The sequence below is a fragment of the Daphnia magna genome, linkage group LG8 (assembly GCF_020631705.1).
Source record: "Daphnia magna isolate NIES linkage group LG8, ASM2063170v1.1, whole genome shotgun sequence".
Classification (NCBI taxonomy): Eukaryota; Metazoa; Arthropoda; class Branchiopoda; order Diplostraca; family Daphniidae; genus Daphnia; species Daphnia magna.
This window is the reverse complement of record NC_059189.1, coordinates 5,353,207-5,370,764: the sequence shown is the minus strand read 5'-3', so window position 1 is coordinate 5,370,764 and position 17,558 is coordinate 5,353,207. Positions and strand designations below refer to the sequence as shown.

Below are 17,558 nucleotides of genomic sequence, written 5' to 3'. Positions count from 1 at the left end.
CCGCCCATCCCTCTTGAGTATTGAAATATTCCATGAAACATTCCAAACCATTGCTAAATCGGCTATTCGAAATTCTTCAGTCATCCTTCGACTTGACGGTTCATGTTTCAATAGTTATGCATCCTTATTATCAAAACAAATAATTAAAATACAACCAATGGAAATGTGAGTTATGTTTACAAGATGTTTATTTGGAATGGAATCATGCTACAAAGGCAATATCTTTATAAAAATCAAACGACGAAACCATAAATCTGTAATATAGCGCGAATTTGGCGAATGTCTCGTTCATCCAATTCTATTCACTACCTATAATAATCCATAAACAACAAAAATGCAATTATTCAAACGAAGACGTATTTCATTTCATTGCAATTAGTGACGAGAAACTTGCGATTTACGACCACCAATTCAACGTGAAAAAGCAAGAAACTCACGGAGCTTTCCCAGGAAGCTTGGTTCACGTTTACTCTCTTCCGTCACTGCTCCTGGAAGGTCTTCTTTCAGTTCTTTAAATTCCGTTTTGGTCAATGGAACTGTCAGCTCAACTAGATCAAGAAAAACCATGTGCGTCAAAACAACTTCCACGAGCATACCAGGATGCATACACAAATACCTTTTTCTTTCGTCAGGACGGGTTGGTCTCCCATTTCCATGGATGGCATGACAGACGATGGTTCAGTTGACGTAGAAAGGTGCGAAAAAACTGAAATATCACAATCAATTTTTTAAGAAACAATAAAAATACGGAAAATAAACTGCTCTCACCGTTTTCAACCGAATAAGGTGAAATTGAAGGCGGCTGTGGTATATTGGGGAACGTTTCTTGGGTGGTTGGAAATCCTGCAACTGCTTCAGGAAATTGAGTTGTTACGATATTTGATTGCGGAGTCACACCACTTGCTTCTACGAAACAAGATTTTCAAATTAAACGGCTTCAAATTTGCATTCAAAAGCTTCTTGCTACAAACCCGGCTCTTTAGACAAGAAGCTTGGAGTTAGTTTCTCCTTGATAGTCTCGAACGTTGAGCGACCTTCATTGCCGCGGCCGCTTCCTACTGGAAACAGATTGGGGATCAATCCTGAACCATGAGGATGTTGTTGTTCTTGCATTTTCTTCTGCATTTCCTCTTGCTGTTTGGTGCGTTCTTCTTCCGGCGACAACGGCTTATCTTTAGCTAATTCTCCTGGTTCAGGGAAACCCAATTTTTGTAGCAGAGGTTTCTGTTGCCAACGCCGTTGTTTCACGTTTTTTCAGCCACGACGAAATAGTCACGCTGATGTAGTGATTCAGCTTTCGTCATTCTTGGATCTAGAACAATTTTTCCACCTTGTCCGTTTTCTTGCATACGTTGCAAGGCTTCCGGGAACTAATAGGAAAAGAATTGTTGCATAAAGAAAAGAACTTTTCGTTAATAGAACAGCAGTCGTTTGACTTACATCATCGAATTGAAGCATACAGTCGAAAACTGCTTTAATTTGACCATCTTCCCACATTTTACAGATCATATCAAATAGCTCGCGAACGTAGGCTCGATCCTTCTGGAAGTACAGCAGATTGCGTAGATTGAAACCGCAGACGCTCTTATTCTCCTCGTAGAGTTTCAATGGAGAAATTCTTTCTTGGCCCCACCACTGTTATAAAATCAATAACAGATAACAATACTATTAAACCAGGGTTGTCATTGAAGAATTTCTTTAAAACTCAACAGATCTGGCGCTGTCGAAAAATCCACGGTTAATCGCTGCATAAGTTCCGAACAGGACGTACTTGCCCATTGGTCTTAATAGATTAAAATCTCGCTGGAAATTATTATGATACTGACAATCGAGTATTAGATCAACGCCATGAGGTGAACTATGACGAATCTCGGACACATAATCAGCGTCGTGTTCAATATAGTGAACCACTTGGTCGGCCGACTCGCCACCTAATCCACCTTCTTCTCTGTTCGTTGCTATTTTGAAAATTCTGGTGTTGGGTACTGAGCGGGCCATTTGAGTCACCATCGTGCCCTATAAGAAGAATAACAATATATAAATGAATAGCAAAAACTTAAGGAAAACATGTATACCAATCCGCCAGGTGTCGAGTGTAGGAGAACAGCTTTGCCAGTGCTAAGATTGCCCATCGGGAAAAGCAACGAATAAGCTACCATTCCATCGACGGTCAAAGCTACAGCGTCGTGATAGTTCATCTTCTCGGGGATTTTGAAACAAAAATCCACGCGACAAACAACGTATTCACTCCAAGCTTTGCGTTCCGGTAGAGCCATAACTCGATCCCCCAACTTGCGTAGAGCGTAAAAATAGATCACTATAGGACGGGATCAGGAACATAACGAGATCTTAAAACCTTACATTGAAGTCGATGACGTTTTTCCCAAGTCCTATAATTTCACCAGCAACTTCACTGCCCATAATGACAGGCGGCTTTAGAGACCGAACCCAATTATCTAGCATTCCGTTTCGTGTCATTACGTCATTGAAATTAACACCACTATTAACCACAAAAAAACTCTTGAAAAATTAGACTGTAATGAAGGTAATCAATTTTACGGATTACCAAGAATAAGCTCGTATGAGAACTTCATTATTCATCGGAAGTGGTAGCTGTATTTTGGCGGTGTGGACATTCTTCGAAGCTCCGAAGCTTGAGAGCTGAATGCAATTCACTTCATTGGGAATGCGTTGACTCAACAGAAGGGAAAGGTCTCCTCCGTTCTGCTGCAGATGTAAATCGATCCTGTTTCTATTTTCCTGTTGCTTACGATGATATTCTTCCTCGTCTTGTCGACGCAGTTCTTGCATCTCCTCTGAGAAAGTGATATTGCACAAGATGAGATACCCGCAGGAAAGAATAAACAACAAAAAGCAGGATCTTACTTTGAATTTCCTCGTCTTCACCGATTGACCTTTGGCGCTCACGACTTGCCGGTGGAGTTTGAATTACCGCTGGATTTTCAGCTAATGTCGATTCGACTGTTTCAGGAGTCAATGACGGATAAAGACTAGCCGGATTTTCATTCGTTCCAAGCATTTTGTTTACGAACTTTCGCCTTGAAAAAAAATTGAAAAGATTTAATGCGATTCACTGGCTAATTTTAGCTTTATAGAGGACTTACAGCGACACTTTAAGATATTTATGTTCGTGGTCTTTTATGGAGGACTTGCAAGCGCAGACTGTGTCCTCCAAGGGTTACACGATTTGTTTTTATACGGACGCGTCAACGTTGACCGAACTAACTAGGAAATGGCAGAATTTTGTGTTGAACTAGCGATAAACAAATTTTTCTTTGTAAACTTTTTTGCGAAGAATCGTTTTAGCATGAGATACCAGCTTTCACTGTCCCATATGCGTGGCATTTAATCGTATGGTATCTGCGTAAAACGCTAATTATATTTTTAAACGGATCAATTCGTTACAAGACGCACGGCAGACGTTCAACTAATACTACCCCGATTGGCAAAGTCTGAAACCTGCGAAGATTAGAATTCTGAGTAAAATGATCAAAGGAACGCCACATATTCGTCGTCCCTTTATCTTATTCCTCGGTGCTGTTCTTCCATTTTCTAAGAAAAAAATTCGCTTTCTAAACTAAGAGTGAAATTTTTTAGGAAACAAAAAATAAAATGCCAAGGTTACTATGTCGTCTAAAGCTTTTACGTTTTGCGCCATAAACGGAAATACTTTCTAACGGTTTTTTAGTTGGTATATATTTCCGGAATTTGTTTCTCAACGCCTTTCTACTTATGCTGAAACTAATCGTACCCCTTTTGATTTTACTGATTATGTTCCAGATTTTTCCTCTTCTATGAAATCCAACGTCCAGTAGAGTGACGTACAACGCATTTAGCTTTTTAATAAATTTTAGCTGATGGCAGTAAAAGGATAAATCAAAAGAGTTATCATCTCTCTCATAAAGCTATACCGTATGTTAATTGTGATAGACGCATTCTTGTAGGTAACGACAAGCTAATAAGGGAATGCAATCGGTAAACGAATGCAATCTGAAATCGATAACCTTGTGAATCGACATATGTAAAGTAAAGTCAGCTTGTTTTCGTTATGCTACTTTTTTATCATGCAAAGCACTCGCTTATTACGAACGGGGTAAAAACGACAACATCCATAGGTTTTCACTAGTCAATGGGTTGTGCTCCGATCTCTTCCGTCTAGATCGTGATGAACAAGTTTGGATTACGTTGTGATCACAACACGCATTACAGAAATGGTAGATTTAAATTCTTAATCGTAATAAGGTCTGTATTTCTTTAAACAAGTAGTCTAGACATCACAGAAACAGTCGCAAACATATTCCGTACAGAAAGCAATAATCGAACTCTTTCAATTTCCTCTGCTGAATGTTTCCTTGATGGTCTCCACCATACCTTTGCCTTTATCCTGCACCTTGCCGGCTGTATCAGAAATGCTCTCTTTCATCTTTCCCAGCATTCCTTTGCCTTGTTCTGATGTATCGCTAGCCGTCTGCCTAGTACCCTCAGCAAATTCTTGGGCCTTTCCTTTAACGTGTTCTCCAGCCTCACGACCTGCCTGTGCGGTGTCACCAGCACCTAAAGTTAGAAGCGAATGATTTGGTTTTTAAATAGAAACACGGTTGAAACCCGATTAGAAAAAAACGAAGTCATACTTTGCTTTATTTTCTCGCCAGCAGAAGCCACGTTTTCGCGAGCAGTGTCCATTATTCTAGCAGATCTCTTGAACGCTTCGCTTATCTGCAATGGAAAATGCGAATACGAGACAATGGAATAGGAAATACAATAACACTGAATGTCATTCGAAACAGTACTTACTTTTGAGAGATATAAATTGTTTTCTTTCCACGTGACGGATCGAAGTTGAATGACAACAATCCATTAAGAGTCGACCGTTTTTATAGGTTTCCAATGCTGGAAAACTGACGTCACCAAGCATATGGGTTTTTCAGATCGATCGGAAAAACACACACACATAGAAAACGTTGGTTATACGTTTTTCGCCTTTACTTTTATCTGAGAAGAATATTAAGAATGGCTTGTCCCCACAGATGTTAGCGCTAAAAAAATTAAATATAGGGTCTATCGATTTTTTATAACAAATGGGTACATCCGTCGTTCCGGCCGAACATACCGATGAATCCCTGTTAACCAAAGGAACCGTGTGGGTATGTTCACCAGCATCGCGTAATTGTTTTGCGTAAACAAGAAAACAAATGTCACGAAGATATTTTCAATTTCGGACTCGTTTAATAAATCACGCTTATCTTTGCTGTTGATTTTGATCTATTAATAAGCTACCACACAAAGCTGTAGTATGGTCATTAAGGATTTATGGTATTTTTACTGCGAAATGAAGAAAGGATAGGTCTGATTTCTCATGTGATAAAGAATGTATTTTTGATCTTTCCAGAAATTGGGAAAACATTCGGAAAAGCCGAGGGGTACATTAGGTTTCCAAGGATAAAGCAAATTCAATTCATTTAATTTCCTTTGCTGTACGTTTCCTTAACATTTTCCATTTGGCCTTTGCTTTTGCCTTGGACCATGTCAGCTGCATCGGAAATGGTATCTTTCATCTTGTCCAGCATCCCTTTGCTGTGCTCTTGTTGTTGTGTCGGTCTATCATAAGCTGTTTGCTTGATTCCCTGACCGAATTTTTGAGCCTGTCCTTTAACTTGCTGGCCAGCCTCACGGCCGACTTGAGCGGCTTCATTGGCCTCTATTATGAAACAAAATTTGTTAATTATAGTATTGGACTGTAGGATAATTACAGTCAAATCAGTCACTATGAAAAAGAGATCCTACTTTCCTGTATCTTTTGGCCAGCAGAAGGCGGATCTTTACGAATCGGAGCATCCATCATTTCGGCGGATTTTTTCGATGATTCTCTTAATTGCAACAGGAAGAAAGGGACATCGGATGACACTCGTTTGGAAAATATGAATTAACGTAATTTCAGTCATTATTTAAGATGGTACTTACTTTGAATGATGCAATTTTATTGACAGAGTTTACGACGATAACAAATCAACAATAGTCCTCTTTTTTTTAAGGATTGAAGTGCATTGGAAACAAACGTCGCCATCTACAGACATTAAGGGGATTTTCAGGTGCATCACTTGGAAACAACAACGCCAACCATACGTTTTCTTTTAACCATTATCTAAGAGAAAGCAGAACCCTTCGCTTCTATTCGCAGAAACCAGATCATCATCACTAGGGAGGGAGATATCCATATGTTCTAAAAGGAAATCGATATCCTTGGCGGAATACGTGGACGTCTGTAAATAGCTCCTCTCTATGGCGAGTCAATATGTTTACATTTGGATGTAGGGCTATCTCTTTGACGTATTGGTCCCATCAAATACGGCTACTTTCAACAGAATCAAGTTTATTAAAACGAAGTGATTATTATTAAAACGAAATGAAAAAAGTTGGGTTGGCGGTCGCTTGCTAACCAATCTGTCAACCCAACTAATACACGAGTATGTGTTTCCGATATGCATGTGACGTGGTATGTTCCACACTTGAAGGCTAGCCAATAGGACAACTCGAATGCCGGCTTCGGTTCCGTAATGAATTTAAATTGGCAAGTTATGTTTTTATAATATTATGATAAATGATGGTAGCTACCATTATCTTGCTCATCACCCGTCATCACCATAGCCCAGTTACAGCTGCAACTTATTAAACTTTACTTACAAATTGGATTTTGCTAGGAATTGAAAATTGTAGATCTCAGAAGCGCTAGATCTCATTTTAAAGCAATATAGACCGTCATAACATGCATTAAAGCCAAACTCGTGTAACAACACACTACGCCGTATACAGCAGATGGTCATCTCTGCAGTGAATGTGTCTCCGATAGCCCATGTCGACACCGCCATCATATATGCCAAGTTTGCTGAACTCTAATCAGGTAAGAATGCGTTAAAAAAACGCTTCGTCGAACGTTTCTCAAATGCCCTTTGTCTTTTACGATTGACGCGGGGTGACCTGCTTGTGGGTAACAAGAGCCTGCTATAAAGCAACAGGGTGTGGCCTCTAGATACACACCTCATCCTTTTTTCCATTTGTATCATATATACGTGTATATCTTTACAGCGGCCACTAAACACCGACGAAACCTGACGATACTTTATTAACTAATGAGTTGACAACTGCCGAATAAGCAGATTAAGCCAAATTTTAAGATCAGTCATTTTTGAAGGAAAAAAAATTAAACTGTATTATATCGAATTATTAAGGCAATTGATTTCACATGATTTCACACGAGACGCTCGTTAGCGAAAGGTAAGATTTTCGTCGAATCCTTCCAACAGAAAGCAATAAAAAAACACAAAATTTTGAGCGCTACAGGTGACTTCTTCTGCGAGGCTCCTTTAAGACATCATCCCCTGGTTTCCGTGATTTACTCGTTCCCTGGTTGGAATAACAGTGATAATAAATTGGCGATGCCTTGCATAATTGAAAATAAACGGACGTTTGTTGCTATACTTGGAGTGTGTAATGCAGTTCCCGAGTCACCCACTTGTCCATGTTCTGGTTCCTCCCAAGTTGTGTGGTGTTTGACTTTCTCATCCAACCGCTTAAATTCGTCAACTTCCTTTGTATCCATTTCCTGCTTGTCTAGTATCAAGAAACGGGACGTTTTCAAATCCATCTGGATAAAACGGAACAACTAATAACGTACTTGACTGAACATTTCCCGATTCTGGTTTCACGCCCTCTGTCCCCGGTATGTCTTCTGTCCCATCGCCGGGAGCGGTAATCCAATCGTGAACAGCTTTGAGAACACCCTTCTCACCTATGACCAATAATAATGTAAGCAAAAAAAAAAGACGTCTGCTACCACCAGTGAAACAATACCTTTCTCTTCACCAGTGATGTCTGTTCCAGGCTGTTTGCTTCCTTCCTTTACTTCTGAATTTGGTAAGAAAATTGTTTATTAAACATTTGTCTTGTCTCCTGTTTTATCAGGACATTCAATAGATACGTACCACTAAATACGGTCCTACCCCCTGCTTCCGTAGTTGGCTGTTGTTGCTCACCCTCTTTACAAACAACAGTTTAACAATGACACGAGAAACGTTTTAGAATGACTGAATTCAGTTTTTACCTCGAGCTTTTTCTGTGGCTTTTGCTCCCGTATCCTGAGCGGATTGTTTGGCAGCAGCAGCGTAATCCATGGTTTTCTCTTTGCCTTCTGAAATTGCATTAGTTTCGGTTAACTTTAGCCAGTAAAAATGCATGGCAACTTTGATGAACTTGAATGTTACCTCGTCCTTTTTCTGCGATCTTCGATCCCGTCTCCTGCACGGATTCCTTTCCTTGCTTTGCTGTGTCCTTTGCCGACTCTTTCAGCTCTACACTCATAAAAAATGTGTTATTCACATTTGAACTCTTGGCACGTAATTCGAGTTTTGATTTGTTCTTACCGTGTCCTTTCTCACTGGCCTTCTGACCGGTTTCCTTAGCTGACTCGATTCCTCTCGAGGCCACATCTTTCGCCGATTCTTTCATTTCTAAACAACATAACAAAACATTTAGCTCGTGCAACATAACATACACATCCAAGTACAAACCATGTCCTTTATCGGCCGCCTTCTGACCGGTTTCCTTAGCCGATTCCATTCCTCTGGAGGCCATATCTTTCGCCGATTCTTTCATTTCTGCGCAAAATATATTTTAAGCTCGTACAGAAGCGAATAACTAAACACGTCCAAGAACGTACCATGTCCTTTATCGGCCGCCTTCCGGCCAGTTTTCTTAGCCGACTCCATTCCTCTCGACGCCACATCTTTCGCCGATTCCGCCATTTCTACGAATAGCAAAACAACAAAACGCGTAATTTGTGGATGCGTTCAAACACAGGATCACTATAGCATACCTTGTCCTTTATCAACGGCTTTCTGGCCCTTTTCCTTCAGCGATTCCATGCCTTCGGAGGCGACGTCCTTAGCCGATTCTTTCATCTCTGATAACATGACAGATGTTGCGATAAAACCACCGATTCACTGTGTTAATTCTACAAAATAACGAACCCCGTCCTTTGTCAGCAGCTTTTGATCCCCTTTCCTTGGCCGATTCCATTCCCCTAGAGGCCATGTCTTTAGCTGATTCTGCCGTTTCTGAACGGGGAAAACGAAAGTTAACACACACATCTTCTACCGATTTTCTAGATTAAGATTGTTTGAACGTACCTCGTCCCTTTTCGGCCGCACTTGAAGCCGTTTCCTTTGCATAGTCTTTAGCTCCCACAGCCTTTTCTTTCATCGATTCTTTGATATCTGTGATAAACCAAAACACAAATTAAATGTAATTTTTTCGTCTCAATTGATTGACGTGCCCGGGAAAAGACTCATTCCAAATGGTACAAATTGCCTAACAAATTACTGACCATGTCCCTTGTCGGCAGCTTTGGAACCAGCTTCTTTGGCAGACTCCACTCCTCTTGAAGCCATTTCTTTGGCGGATTCAGCGGTATCTGAAACCAAACGTTAAACAGTAACGTTAAAATTAACTGACATAGCCTCCAAGATCCGAGCTACAAAACGTAACACTTACCACGTCCTTTCTCCGCGACTTTTGAGCCAGCTTCTTTAGCAGTTTCCACCCCTCTGGAAGCTTTATCCTTTGCGGACTCCACTCCTCTAGAAGCCATATCTTTGGCAGATTCAGCAGTTTCTAAAATTGGACAATCAAAATAGCGTTGAACTCTTCAGCCAAACATGGGAAAACGTCCGTTTGGCGAGACACTCACCGCGTCCTTTCTCGGCGATGTTTGAACCGGTTTCCTTTACGTATTCCTTTGCTCCGGAAGCCTTCTCCTTTGCGGCTTCCTTAACATCTGAAATAAATTCATTCATCGAAATTAGCTCAATATTTAAATAATCTGAACGATATCTTACCATGTCCTTTCTCAGCAATTCGCGATCCGACATCTTTGGCTTTCTCGACTCCTTCAGAGGCCATTTCCTTAGCAGATTCAGCGGTCTCTGTAAAAAGAAAACAGTACTGTACTTTCACTCTCACTGAATGTGAATACCACAAACTTACCCTGTCCCTTTCCTACCACACTCGAGCCCGTATCTTTAACATACTCTGTTGCTCCAGTAACGGTCTCCTTGATCGATTCTTTCACATCTACGGAATGCCAATGATGAATAAACACGGAATTAAAATACATTCCTAAGTCTATTCCTCGACAACGCCCACGGGTGGTGGAGTAATTCAACTTGATCGATGATAGTATTACCGTGAGCTTTTTCAGTGGCAGGCCGCACCCAATCGCGAAGCGATTCCACGAATCCTTTGCCTTTTTTCGGCGCTTCCGCTTCGGCTTCTCTCAGCGACGCTTCCTGGGCTGTGAAAATTCGTATGTTTCCTTAGTGAGGCATTGTAAATGATAGCGAAATTTATTTTCAGTTTACCTTGTTTTCTTTCGCCAATATCAGCGCGGGTTTCTTTTAAAGTTTCTTCCGCTCCTTGACCCAGATTTTCTACTCCTTCTTTGAATTCTAAACGTAAGAATAATAGATAAGCTCAAGAAAACACCGTTTGTATTAAGGATATAAAATAATTTACCTCTTCCTTTGTCTGCCAAGCCAGAACCAGTTTCTTGAATGGACTCCTTTGCCCCGGCGGCTTTTTCTTTCATCATCTCTTTGGCCTCTGCATGAACGATTTTACGCAATGACATAAGATGCACACCTGTTATACAAATAATTCTTACCATGTCCTTTCTCCATTGCCGCATCTTTGATGCCCGTAGCTTCTTCTTTTGCGGCTTCTTTGGACTCTGCAAAAGGACGTGAAAACGTTACGTTAATCACAACAATCAACTAATGCAGTTTGAGAACATACCTTTGGCTTGTTCAGCGCTAGATTTAGTTCCCTCGCCAGCTGTAACAACAGAATTAAAGAAAGTTAGCTTCTTAACAATGTCGCGTAAATTTGAAGACCACGGTAACTCACTTTTTGCTGTTTCGGCGAATTCTGGCGTTAGGTAATCGCGGATTGTTCCCAAGATCCCTTTGCTTTCTTGCTGTCCTTCAGGCTGTTGAGCAGATTCCTTCATAGACTCCATACCCTCTTTGGATGCATGGAAAAAGGATTATAACAAGTGCATAAACACGTTTAAACTAGTAAATATTACCACGGCCTTTTTCCGCGATATTTGAACCAGTCTCTTTCGCCGATTCCTTTGCTTCTTCAGCCGTTTGTTGGATGTTTTCCTTCGCTCCTTGGGCCGATTCCTTTGCTCCTTCAGTCTTTTCTTTGAGAGTTTCCTTAGCTCCTTCGGTCTTTTCTTTAAGAGATTCTTTTGCTCCTTCAGCTGATTCTTTGATGTACTCCTTGGCATCTAAAGCGAACCATTATCCGTTTTTGTAGCCGTAATTTTATTGGGATTAGAAAGTTTCACACCATGGCCTTTTTGAGAGAGGCTTGCGCGAGCATCTTCTAACTTTTGTCTGGCTCTAGCAGCTGCATCGTAAGTGGAATCCTTGGCGCCAGTGAGTGTATCCTTGACGTAATCTTTGGCACCTGTGGCAGCGTCCATGGACGTATCTCGGGCACTGGCCATGGTGTCCATAACGGCTGCAGAAAAAAAAGGCGACAGTAACGATTAAAAACGGAAATTTCACTCGTATGCTAATTGTAAAACCAACCGTGAGTGCCACCAGACAACGTGCCCATAACGTACTCTTGAGCATGTGCTGCCGTTTCCGAAAGACCTAAACCATAACAACAATTTGAACCATTGCAGATAGGTGATATTTAAAGCAAACACTTACTTTGGAGACTTTCGCTTACAGTACTCTCGACAGACTCCTTCGCTCCTGCAGCGGTTTCCATTAAATCTAAACGAGAAAACTACTCAGGAATATATTTTTTTAAACACAAATTATTTAACCTACCATGTTTTTTCTGCGTGTATGTGTCGCGAATAGTACCCAGTAAACCACGAGCTGATTCTTTGACTTTATCATCAGCTTTTTCGATGTCATGATGTGTAATTTCTGAACGTCGTTAAAAGGATTTTTTTTTAAATAGAACAAGAAAAGCCACTTTGGATTTGTTTAAGGTACCTGCTGGTTTACTTTCAGATGAGGTTGGTGTTATACTTCCAATGACGGACTCGATGAACGAGGGTTTCCTCTCGGACTCTAACGATTCGGGTTCTGTAACATTGGATCTCTTGTTAGTAAAGCAGCAAGAAAAAGTCAAATGCCATTAACATAACATCACTCACGATTTTCTCCCTCGACGTGGGTTACGGTTGCGAACTGTCTAACCTCTTTTGGGTCGGGCTGTTTCCCGATAGGTTGCTGGATATCCTCTTGTTTAGAATCCATGCTAGCTTTCAAACCCTGGCGAAGTTGAACTCTGGGAAATGTAAGCTGTAAAGCACGAAAATGGCTAATACCAACCAAACGAAACATTAGTACAAGACTTGTAGGTAGATGTGGCTCGAGAGCCGGATAACTAATGATTCACCTTTCTAAAAGCGTAGTTGATTAAATACTCGATCTGGCTCTCCTTAGGCGACGAGCAAGCGAATGATCTGAAGTCTTCGTTGTTGATGTTCTCGCTTATAAGCCTCCCAAAACGTAGCCAACGCGATGACAGTGTACGATTTAATAACGTTTTGTATTGTGTTTGGTCCTTTTTTTTTCTGTCGCGATACAGTTCAAGGGAAACGTACATCTCATGGGAACCGATCGAGAAATGCATAGCGTAATTCCATATTTTGTGGCAAGGACACTTTATGACATGGCAACGACAACTATATAATTAAGGGACATTTTACTCGTGTTTTTTTAATTTACATGATGAGCTTGAAAGAGGTAGCAAAATCTGGTAGCTTTTTCACGACAAGTTGAAACTCGGCTTCGTTAATTGAACGGTTTCCTTCTACTCCGGCCTCTTCCAGAATCTGCAAGGTCAATTGGTAGAAAAACAAAAATACGTATGAGTAAGAGGTTTTATCTGGGTTTTTTTCTTTTCCATATTTCTGTTATGAAATAGCATTTACATAGCCGACGACTTCGTCCCTTTCCGGTAGTTTGGTAGAATTCTCTGAATCGCATGTTAGAAAATCGATGAGTCTCCCGAGATCGGAGGCTGTCAACAGACCATCGTTGTCAAAGTCTGCAATAAGAAATGGGATGGAGATATACATGTATATATATAAATCGACACATGATACGTTTAAAAATAGAAAGATAAAAAAGAAAAAGAAAAAGGAAATTCTAAAAATTACCGTAAATTCTAAATGCAAAAGATGCGCGGACGCTGGGTGGGGCCTTCTCGCAAAAAGCCTTGGGAAAGCAAGAAAACAGTAAAAAAAAAACAAAAAAGAAATCTGATAAAAAAAAGGACACATGACTAACTGAAATACGTAGCACGACCTTGCTGTGGGTGAAAAGAAAAGAAAAAAAAAACCGTTGGTGCTAAGGAAAATGAAAGCTAAACTTACCGAAGCTAGATCGACGAAATCGTCAAACGAGAAACAATCGTCTTGTTTGGAGGAGAAAACGTACGCCAGACGCTGTCGGAAAGGATTGCACTGATAGAATCAAGAGAACAAACAAAAAAGATATTTATGTCTTCGTCTGTTGTTTGGTTGTCTCCGTGAATGAGGGACGATGGGAGGAAAACAAACAGTGTTCGCCCTACAACGTGAGTTGAATTTACGCAAGATCGGATGTGGGCCATGCAACATAACGTGGTAAAAATTGCTGACTTTGTGATGTGAGACCAGGATTCGGATGAGCTAATCATTCATGGGTTCAAATTACTTTCTACGTCGTCAATTAATCCCGCTGAAAGATACCGATCGGGTTCGGTGTTCTTTAAATGAAACTTGTGAAAAGCCAGCAGCGTAGCGGCTGATGAATCAAGGTCGTGATATCGGTGAGTTGTAAATATGTGCCCACTACGCAGTTAGAAGTGTTTCCTTTATACGGTATTTGATAACACGAATTTGCACCTTCCCTGTTAAGTGATGCAGTACGTGTCCGCATAGAAGAGTGACTTGGGTTAATTACAAGTGAAAAAACAAAAAACAAAAAGATCTCAGCATCGTAAAAATTTCAACATAATTGGGGACCACTTTATGAATTATGAAATCTGGGCCATATCCAGAGCGCTCGGAGTCGCTTCTACGCCCACAACACAGAATTTTCCGCAGTTTATTACGCAGTTTTATGAACCCTCAGTCACGTTTCGATGCTGTTGGGTATGCATGTGAAAACAGACATTTACAACTGGGAAAATCCTGCCATTGCACAAACAGATATCTTATCAGTACATTGAATTAGTACCTTGAGCTCTTCAATTGACGCAAAAATATCGGCCGCTGGAAGTCTAACGCCAAATGGATTGGCTTTTACGGCATTCGGATTTATGCGGTAAAACCGGTCAAACAATCTATAGCAACCCAGTTTTATTATCAATTTGTTCCAGAATGAAAAAAATTTTGATAAAAATTGTGATTAGTCATTTTTACTGGTATATTACCGAATGATATCTCTGCGGCTGAAGTAGGTAAGTTCGCCTATTTTTTTTTTTTAGAGTAAAACGTTAAAGAAGTTTCATAACACAAAAGTGTTGTAAAAATTTTTTATTTTTTATTTTTTTTTTAGTATGGCAATGTTTTTCTAACTTACAGCATTCATCGATGTCTTCCAGTGATAGTAAAGTGGTTGGTTTAGCTCCCATTACTTTGTAGACTCCTATTCTGGTGGGGTCTGCGTCACGTGTTCAAAATACCAATGTGTCAAAATGAAATAAAACAGAAGTTTCACGCTACAATGTGCAGAACGGACCAGTGCTGCTAGTTTGTCGAATGACGGTTCGTTAAATGCCTTGTGTGAAGAAAACGATTCTGTTGCAGAGACGGAACTTACACGCTGTTTTATCTCGAGTGACTTCGTGTGTGTGAGTTACACTTTCTAAATTTATCGATAGCTGCAAAGTCACCCAAAACCCACCACACACTTCCAACGTTGCACCAAAACGAAAAATGCACGAGCACACGCCCATTGTGCCATGAAAACACGTATGGCATTAGATATAGCCAGTAAAAACTCGGTTGACTGAAAAATAGAACGCTAGTTCACAGTCACCCGAAGCGATCGGACGTGGCGTGATTCGAATTACTTCACGACTAGCCGTTGCTGGTTTACTGGTTAGCTGGGCTCTAAGCCGGAAAAAACTCAGTCCTGTCCTTAAGTATTGTAAGATGATAGCTCTATAGCTCTTTCTTCAAGGACTAAGGAAGTGGACAGCCAATATTTTAGTTTTATACCGTCGTGTGGATTTTCTTCCGCCTGAGCTGATGCCTTAGTTAGTTTAATGTCAAACGCTTTATTCTTATGCAACTTCCCTGTACTTGAAGATTAAGAATGCACAAATATTATTGAATAAACTGTACAGGTTCAATAAGTCAATGTATACAACATCTTTGTTTATTTGATTAACTCGATCTACAAAACGTAAAACATGTTCAAGCTGTATTGAATTCGTGACTTCCCCGAGTTCTCTGGACGAATTTTAGTTTTTCAACATTGACATCAGGGTACTTGGCTTGTAGAGCTTCTTTATCCATATTGGGGAAGTATTTGAGAAGCATCGCTGCCTCTCTTTCATGAAGTCTAAAATAAAATTTGGATGAATTATTTTTTAACGGGTGCATTACAATTAACGTGAAAAAAAAAAAAAAAATGGAAAAAAAGAACAGAAAAACCACAGCTGTATTAGAAATTGTAAGCATACAAAAAACCCACCTTTTTTGTTTAAGTTTCAATTTTCTTTCTTTTTCTTTGATTAGATATTGGAACTTTAATGTTGCTCTATCTTTCACTTGTGTCACTGCTTCTATTGGCTCACGGATGGCAGCTAATGGATCGGTAGGATCTAAAGTTTTTTCAGCTCTAGGTTTAGGTGCTTCTTCACCAATTTCAAGCTGCCAATATGCATCATTTCTTTCATGAATGACTTGTTCAAGTCTGGTCATACTGTCCTGAATTTTATCAATTCGTTCTGGTGATGGAAAGAGATAGCAAGCTTCACGACAATTGTACTCCATCGTCAGCAGCATGTTCCTTTCCTTCAGGAGCACAAACCTAAATGGTTGCCACAGGTTTATCACATGTTATAATAGTAACATTTTATGGTCTATTATTATTTATGTTCAGCAGTTGATAATTTCATGTACCATAATTTTTGAAGATCAATATTACTCTTGATACGAAGCTCGTCCACTGTCCATGAACGACCACTTTTGACTTCGCTAGCTCCAAAATTTTTAGGATCGTCGAAAAATTGCATTAAGTTGGATGATTTAAACGAGGTCATGTGAATGGAAGTAGAATTTGCCGGTCGGAAACTTAAAAAGACAAAATCAATCAAACTCGATAAATCATTGAAGGTCAATAGCATAGATTATAGTAAAATTAGTATTACCATTTTGACGGTGAAAACAAACCAAACGTTTGCTGAGGATTAACTTTTTTATGAAAAGAAAAAAAACACGTGAAGAATTTGTTTCTCACAGGCGCGGCCATTATGTGTTGTCTATTGTGTATTTTTTTTTTTTTAGGTTGAATCAAGGCCTACTTCATGGTTAAGGCCTGTAAACTTGAATACCTCCTATGGCGGGTAGGCGTTACTCAGCGAGAGCCAATCAGAAAAAAAAAGAAGGTAACGATGGCACCATCTGGCGCTCGCAACTGTTACCTCATTGAAAAAAACACCCCCCCAAAATAACTATAGCACTGGGGACCCTTACTCCGTTCGCGGCATTTTAACAAAATTAAACACTGATTTCGATTAAGTTATTGGTTTTTCGTTAAACCAGCGATTTTACCTTTGAAATTTCCTGGTAAAGCACAATCACCACATCAGCGTCACCTGGTATCCACGGGGCAAAAGCACTTTTTAATACTACAGGGCAAGTTTTGGCACTACCAAAAAACATTTTTGACAATTTCCCGATAGGGATTCTTGCAAAAGGGAATGGCATACTTCATGTCTTTTTTAAAAGTATAAGGCCAATTGAAAAATAAACTTGATTTCCGTGATTAGCATTCAATTCTGAATTGAAATCATGTATTTTAAGCGAAAGTTGAAATTTGGCCAAAAATGGAAAAGTGGGAAGGGTATAGTCTTCCCACTTTTGTCAAATTCTGCGAAAAATGACATCTCATAGAATTCGACAAAAATCACACGGAATAATCCAAATTGAACGTTAATTTCGATTAAGTTGTTGGTTTTCTCGTTAAACCATCTGTAAAAAAAAAGTGCTGCCCTTTTTAAAACTTAGTTTGGGGTTTTTCTGATTCCAAGTGTTTGCTACTCTGGAAGTCTGGATCAGTTTCATCCAAAATCGATTAAATAAGTGGAAAACTAATATTTTATTCGGAATTAGCTTCTCATTTTGGTTGTAATTGGTTAAGTTTTTTAAAATTCCAAGTCAAAATTCTAAGCCGAATTTTCGTCGATCCAATAAGTCGGTCTTAAAATGTCGGGCTTAATTAATAGAGTTGGCT

General features: G+C 39.9%; 5 protein-coding genes across 9 annotated transcripts; all 5 read right to left on the bottom strand.

Annotated features, from left to right (window-relative positions):
• Positions 1-170: 170 nt before the first annotated feature.
• LOC116928687 (synaptic vesicle membrane protein VAT-1 homolog-like) lies at positions 171-3,261 on the bottom strand. Its single transcript, XM_032935780.2, is given in 13 exon segments — positions 171-309; positions 438-548; positions 617-706; positions 769-906; positions 972-1,253; positions 1,256-1,370; positions 1,441-1,635; positions 1,711-2,016; positions 2,076-2,291; positions 2,362-2,500; positions 2,567-2,816; positions 2,887-3,059; positions 3,126-3,261. Coding segments are annotated over 12 exon segments (2,007 nt in total). The 5' UTR covers positions 3,041-3,059; positions 3,126-3,261; the 3' UTR covers positions 171-298.
• A 988-nt stretch (positions 3,262-4,249) lies between these two features.
• Positions 4,250-4,897, bottom strand: LOC116928691. The gene is made up of 3 exons (XM_032935791.2): positions 4,816-4,897; positions 4,653-4,737; positions 4,250-4,575 (listed from the first exon to the last, which is right to left on the bottom strand). The coding sequence occupies exons 2-3, from the start codon at positions 4,702-4,704 to the stop codon at positions 4,349-4,351; spliced, it is 279 nt and encodes a 92-aa protein (XP_032791682.1). The 5' UTR covers positions 4,705-4,737; positions 4,816-4,897; the 3' UTR covers positions 4,250-4,348.
• Positions 4,898-5,371: 474 nt separating this feature from the next.
• LOC116928690 lies at positions 5,372-6,385 on the bottom strand. 2 transcript variants are annotated; one of them, XM_032935789.2, is made up of 3 exons: positions 5,983-6,385; positions 5,806-5,925; positions 5,372-5,719 (listed from the first exon to the last, which is right to left on the bottom strand). In XM_032935789.2, coding segments are annotated over exons 1-3 (360 nt in total). In that variant the 5' UTR covers positions 5,984-6,385; the 3' UTR covers positions 5,372-5,480. The 2 variants fall into 2 exon arrangements, with proteins under 2 accessions (XP_032791680.2, XP_032791681.2); XM_032935790.2 differs by having other exon boundaries at positions 5,806-5,888; positions 5,983-6,382.
• An 816-nt stretch (positions 6,386-7,201) lies between these two features.
• On the bottom strand, positions 7,202-12,639 carry LOC116928686 (embryonic protein DC-8). 4 transcript variants are annotated; one of them, XM_045178135.1, is made up of 32 exons: positions 12,502-12,639; positions 12,257-12,423; positions 12,093-12,185; positions 11,922-12,023; positions 11,799-11,864; positions 11,673-11,738; positions 11,428-11,601; positions 11,159-11,365; positions 10,978-11,094; positions 10,867-10,905; positions 10,736-10,801; positions 10,588-10,674; positions 10,434-10,520; positions 10,259-10,366; positions 10,060-10,146; positions 9,912-9,998; positions 9,764-9,850; positions 9,568-9,687; positions 9,401-9,487; positions 9,204-9,290; positions 9,045-9,131; positions 8,891-8,977; positions 8,735-8,821; positions 8,586-8,672; positions 8,439-8,525; positions 8,280-8,366; positions 8,120-8,206; positions 8,001-8,054; positions 7,870-7,923; positions 7,694-7,807; positions 7,498-7,629; positions 7,202-7,422 (listed from the first exon to the last, which is right to left on the bottom strand). In XM_045178135.1, exons 2-32 carry the CDS (start codon positions 12,357-12,359, stop codon positions 7,412-7,414), a joined length of 2,844 nt encoding a protein of 947 aa, XP_045034070.1. In that variant the 5' UTR covers positions 12,360-12,423; positions 12,502-12,639; the 3' UTR covers positions 7,202-7,411. The 4 variants fall into 4 exon arrangements, with proteins under 4 accessions (XP_045034070.1, XP_045034069.1, XP_045034072.1 ...); XM_045178134.1 differs by lacking the exon at positions 12,502-12,639 and having other exon boundaries at positions 12,257-12,481; XM_045178137.1 differs by lacking the exons at positions 8,586-8,672; positions 12,502-12,639 and having other exon boundaries at positions 12,257-12,481.
• LOC116928621 lies at positions 12,636-16,638 on the bottom strand. Its single transcript, XM_045177934.1, has 13 exons — positions 16,474-16,638; positions 16,226-16,396; positions 15,795-16,133; positions 15,516-15,662; positions 15,317-15,399; positions 14,835-14,861; positions 14,676-14,756; positions 14,527-14,563; positions 14,331-14,436; positions 13,484-13,573; positions 13,268-13,325; positions 13,040-13,155; positions 12,636-12,940 (listed from the first exon to the last, which is right to left on the bottom strand). The coding sequence occupies exons 1-13, from the start codon at positions 16,572-16,574 to the stop codon at positions 12,830-12,832; spliced, it is 1,467 nt and encodes a 488-aa protein (XP_045033869.1). The 5' UTR covers positions 16,575-16,638; the 3' UTR covers positions 12,636-12,829.
• Positions 16,639-17,558: the final 920 nt, after the last annotated feature.

What these genes read in the sequence shown, in the direction of transcription:
- LOC116928691 (XM_032935791.2), bottom strand. Translation starts at nt 4,704, where the DNA reads ATGGACACTGCTCGCGAAAACGTGGCTTCTGCTGGCGAGAAAATAAAG. An exon ending in TGGCGAGAAAATAAAGCAAA is followed by an intron (nt 4,576 to 4,652) that starts GTATGACTTCGT and finishes TTCTAACTTTAG; the next exon opens with GTGCTGGTGACACCGCACAG.
- LOC116928690 (XM_032935789.2), bottom strand. An exon ending in TGGCCAAAAGATACAGGAAA is followed by an intron (nt 5,720 to 5,805) that starts GTAGGATCTCTT and finishes GTTTCATAATAG; the next exon opens with AGGCCAATGAAGCCGCTCAA.
- LOC116928686 (XM_045178134.1), bottom strand. Translation starts at nt 12,446, where the DNA reads ATGTTTCGTTTGGTTGGTATTAGCCATTTTCGTGCTTTACAGCTTACA. An exon ending in ATTCGCCGAAACAGCAAAAA is followed by an intron (nt 10,906 to 10,977) that starts GTGAGTTACCGT and finishes CTGTTGTTACAG; the next exon opens with CTGGCGAGGGAACTAAATCT. An exon ending in GGCAATGGAGAAAGGACATG is followed by an intron (nt 10,675 to 10,735) that starts GTAAGAATTATT and finishes TCGTTCATGCAG; the next exon opens with AGGCCAAAGAGATGATGAAA.
- LOC116928621 (XM_045177934.1), bottom strand. Translation starts at nt 16,574, where the DNA reads ATGGCCGCGCCTGTGAGAAACAAATTCTTCACGTGTTTTTTTTCTTTT. An exon ending in TTGAAACTTAAACAAAAAAG is followed by an intron (nt 15,663 to 15,794) that starts GTGGGTTTTTTG and finishes ATTTTATTTTAG; the next exon opens with ACTTCATGAAAGAGAGGCAG. An exon ending in CGTCAATTGAAGAGCTCAAG is followed by an intron (nt 13,574 to 14,330) that starts GTACTAATTCAA and finishes TGATTCTATCAG; the next exon opens with TGCAATCCTTTCCGACAGCG.